The 2379-nt window shown below is 39.3% G+C and overlaps 1 protein-coding gene across 1 annotated transcript; it reads right to left on the bottom strand.

Moving 5' to 3' along the window:
* Positions 1–977: 977 nt before the first annotated feature.
* On the bottom strand, positions 978–2273 carry PHALS_01124 (uncharacterized protein; the record flags this gene model as incomplete). Its single annotated transcript, XM_024730928.1, has 1 exon — positions 978–2273. The coding sequence occupies one exon, from the start codon at positions 2271–2273 to the stop codon at positions 978–980; it is 1296 nt and encodes a 431-aa protein (XP_024581156.1).
* Between the last annotated feature and the right edge of the window lie 106 nt (positions 2274–2379).

Genomic DNA, 2379 nt, shown 5'->3' with positions numbered 1-2379 from the left:
ATTCATTTTGACACATAATGATGAATATTACGTACTGATAATGTTGAAGTTGTCAACCTACTCAGTCAATCCATCAAACTAGTCAATGTGAAAGGTATTGATCTACGTGGGTGTTGTTGCATCTGATTGGCTAAAATATATCCGTGGCAATCACTCCAAGCGTCGAAGACAATGGAGACGCATTCTCCATGACGTTGGATACGATACGAGTGAGCATGCCGATGAATTAGAGGAAGCGGTTGTAGAAAAGAAGAAGTTTGATTTCTCGACGAGCTGGTACTTTTGCCAGCGTTTTATTCGCCTGGATGGTCTTCATGAAAAATAAAGTTTATCGCGACCGCTGCTACACACTAATGAGTGGTAACCTGAGGGATCGGAAAGCGCTCGCGTACCAATATCCGAGCGCTCGTCACGCTCTGTAATTAAGCGGAAAGGGCGTGTAAAGACTCTGTCATGGCACACGTATAAATGTTTTGATGAATTAAATTAAAAATCGAGTCTGCTGGAACTATCGAGACTCTTGCGCTTACCAACGAGCAAGCTGGACTCTGTGTGTCTGATCCATATCGTTTTATTCAAAGTGGGTGTCGTCAAGAAATCCGCGACGGAAATCGTGACACTTTTTGCCGTTAGGTGGAATAAAAAGTGTAAGAGAGGCAAAGTGTCGAAAATGCTTCTTCCTAAGTGAGAGGCTCTGTCGTATGTTTTTTGGTGAGAGCGATGACGTTTGCTTCATGGGCTTATGAAGATTTTGTAGTTGTTTTCTTCATTAAAATCCTCGCTTAGAATGACTATAAGGTTGTCGGTGGCGAGAAGGGCGCTTTTTCAAAAGATTGTTGAGTATGGTACCACGCTATGGAAAAGATTCCCGTCATGGATGATGCTCGTAAGAACAAAGTACAAAAAAGAAGAAAGTCATGGTGCAGTGAGTGTCTACTAAAGTATGAAAAGTTCAAATTAATGTATTTCTCGAAACTCTACAAGGATTTCGTATACTGTTGTGAAATTTGCGATCGCATTTCCCAAGATGAAGGTGATTTAAAGTATTTCAACATATCCATTTCACTTGGATGAGTTGTAGACGTGGTGATTGCAATTGGTGCAAAACTTGTTTCGACAATAGTTCGAACTTGCAATGTAGTCGTTGAAAAGACTGAAAAGTACATTGTAATGCGTGTTCGAAGACGTCGAAACTTTCCAGTTTGATGGTTTGGTTCTTCTTCCGGTTCACGCTCAGCATTCAAATTCTTTTCATTCACATCTTCTTCATCATCATGTTCCCAAAGTTCAAGATCTTGATGATCAGGCCAACGCATAAATTGCACTGCTACAGCACTTCCATTCGAATCTCCAATTGCACGAACACGCCAAGCACGATATGCCATAACTAAACGTTTTCGTGACCATCCAAATGGAAAATAATCTTGTGGAAAGACAACAGTAGGTTCTGGTTCATTTAATTGCAAAAGAAATACAGCATCAGGTGAGACCAAACTATTTGAAAGTGAAATGGTCATTGTTTCATTTGTTTCTGTAATTTGAAATGTTTTGGTCATATGAGCATGAATACAACGTGCAAACCAAGAAAGAGAAGACGCAGTTGTAGCTGATCGAATTGAAGCTACACAATGTGGTTGTTGTAAATGATGTTCATCGAATTCACCTTGACGATGCCATTCACCTGTTAATCCAATTGCTCCAGTTAAAGCTGCATTTCGTAATGAGGTTGCAACTTCGATATCTTGACGGGATGGTACAGCATCTTGAATAGCACGATAATAGTCAGTAAAGACTTGTAAATACGGTAATGGTCGTAAAACTCCTTCATCTTTATCTCCTGCTTGTTCTTGATCATCTGTATCAAGAACAACCCACCATGGTTCATGAATTAACCATGGTTCAGAGTGTTTTAACATTTCGTAAAGATCCCATGTACTCTCTTCATTCGATTCCATTGCATGTTTCCATCGTGGTAAATTCACAACTTGTGTTTCAACTGCTTGAGATAAGAAATCTACAAGTTGTTGATACGCAGCAAGAATTCCTCGACTAGCTTGAGCACAATCTCGTAATTTTTGACGCATATCTTCTAATACACCAGCATGAATAAGTGTTGTACAAAGTGTCACAAGATTTGAACAAAGATGTAAAAGTTTGGAATTACTCAATGGTATCGAAACAATTGTCCATTTTCTTGCTTCAGACTCTTCTGCTGTCATTCGTGGAGGTGTAAGCATTTCAAATGAATGACGAATGACTCGTGACGAATCCATTGAAATAATTTGTTCAAATCGATGAATTCGTTTGATAATAATACCAGCCAATTGTAAAATTCGTGCTCGTCGATATAATTCACTATCTGTAGGTACAGGAGTTTGA

Source organism: Plasmopara halstedii (assembly GCF_900000015.1).
Source record: "Plasmopara halstedii genome assembly, contig: Scaffold_1343, whole genome shotgun sequence".
In the NCBI taxonomy this organism is placed as follows: Eukaryota; Oomycota; class Peronosporomycetes; order Peronosporales; family Peronosporaceae; genus Plasmopara; species Plasmopara halstedii.
The sequence above is the reverse complement of the archived record's forward strand: the minus strand, read 5'-3'. Positions and strand labels throughout refer to the sequence as shown.